The sequence below is a fragment of the Austrofundulus limnaeus genome, unplaced genomic scaffold, assembly GCF_001266775.1.
Source record: "Austrofundulus limnaeus strain Quisiro unplaced genomic scaffold, Austrofundulus_limnaeus-1.0 Scaffold417, whole genome shotgun sequence".
NCBI lineage: Eukaryota > Metazoa > Chordata > Actinopteri > Cyprinodontiformes > Rivulidae > Austrofundulus > Austrofundulus limnaeus.
In genome coordinates, this window is record NW_013952819.1 from 258,012 (window position 1) to 259,335 (window position 1,324).

Consider the following 1,324-nt stretch of genomic DNA (forward strand, 5'->3'; position numbering starts at 1 on the left):
AAAGACTTGACAGAAAATGACATGGAATCCAGATTTTTGCACAGATTTTGGCTTTTAAAGATTATGGTCTTAAACTTTTGATTTTGTGAAGCTCTACTTAGAACCTTCTTAAGATCCAATAGTGCAAAATGCAAATTCTTGCACTTATTTGACTGGTCTTAAGATTTTGATCAGGAGTGTATTGTTGCACCCCTATTTGTCTCCACATCTTCTGACCTAATTCAGTATCCACCTACAACTGGGTCTGCAGGGGTCACCATCACTGTGACCACCCTGGTTTCATCACCCGTCACTGAAAAACTAAAAGGCAGACGATTATATGTTGTGTCTGTATGTTAGCAAAATATGAACAAACTGGACAGATTTTAATAAAATCCACAGAACGTAATCACTGCTCACAGATTAGTACATGATTCAAGATGGCCACCGCAGATAATTAATGTCTCTAACTCAGTTTCACAGATATCATGCTGTCGTTTACAACACATGGAAATATCACATGGAATTGTGCGTGTTATTCTCAATGTTTAAGGTTCAAGTTTTAGACKAATGCAAATTTAGAAAAATAAGACTTCCTTTTTGATCCACACTTTATAACAGATCAGAAAAGATTCTAAACCTAGCAGACAATATGTTAAAATCAAAATCATTTTCTATAAAAATCCAAATGTATCACAGCTTCTATCTAATTCAACAGGACATAACTGCCATATTTCTCTTTATTTTATTACATAAGTTGTAAAAAACCAACTGGTACTTCAACTCAGATTATTGCAGCTGGAAATGACAGTAAACCAAACCAAACAGGACTTCTCTAGTTATTTCACAGCTGTGGTTGGCCTGTCACTCATGTACTCGTATGTCACTGCACACTGTTAAATACAGGAAATCCACCTTTAACAAAGGAGTCAGTGAAGTATGGCTGTAAACTGTCATCTTGTTTGATGGTGTATGACAGAAACAGAACTAACTTCTGGACTGTGTGATTGCACTTGTTTCTATAGAATGAAGCAGAACATGCTCCTCAGAAGGACTACAGCTCAATGCCTCTGTTAGCTGCACCCCCACAGGTGGGCCAGACCATCGCCTTCAAGGTAAATCTAGTCTAAGACGTCCCARCGAGTCTGATCTATTGACAACAGAGACAAAGTGTTAGATCTGCTTCCTGAGGAACTTGATTTTCCTAAACTAAACATTTTGTGTTGTGCGGTTTCTCCTCATGTTTTTTTATCAGTCTAAGTTCAGCTGTTACTCGATAAGRATTTTATTGGGAGTCTCAGTGTGGGTTTGCAAGAGACCAGAAGTGGTATCATTGAAGTACCTG

The 1,324-nt window shown here is 37.8% G+C and overlaps 1 protein-coding gene across 2 annotated transcripts in view; it reads left to right on the top strand.

Moving 5' to 3' along the window:
• coil (coilin p80) overlaps positions 1-1,324 on the top strand; it is a 10,514-nt gene that overhangs the window by 3,507 nt on the left and 5,683 nt on the right. For both annotated transcript variants that reach the window (XM_014024293.1, XM_014024292.1), the window contains exon 3: positions 1,005-1,094. In XM_014024293.1, the coding sequence (XP_013879747.1) occupies positions 1,005-1,094 (90 nt within the window). The remainder of the gene's footprint in view (positions 1-1,004; positions 1,095-1,324) is intronic.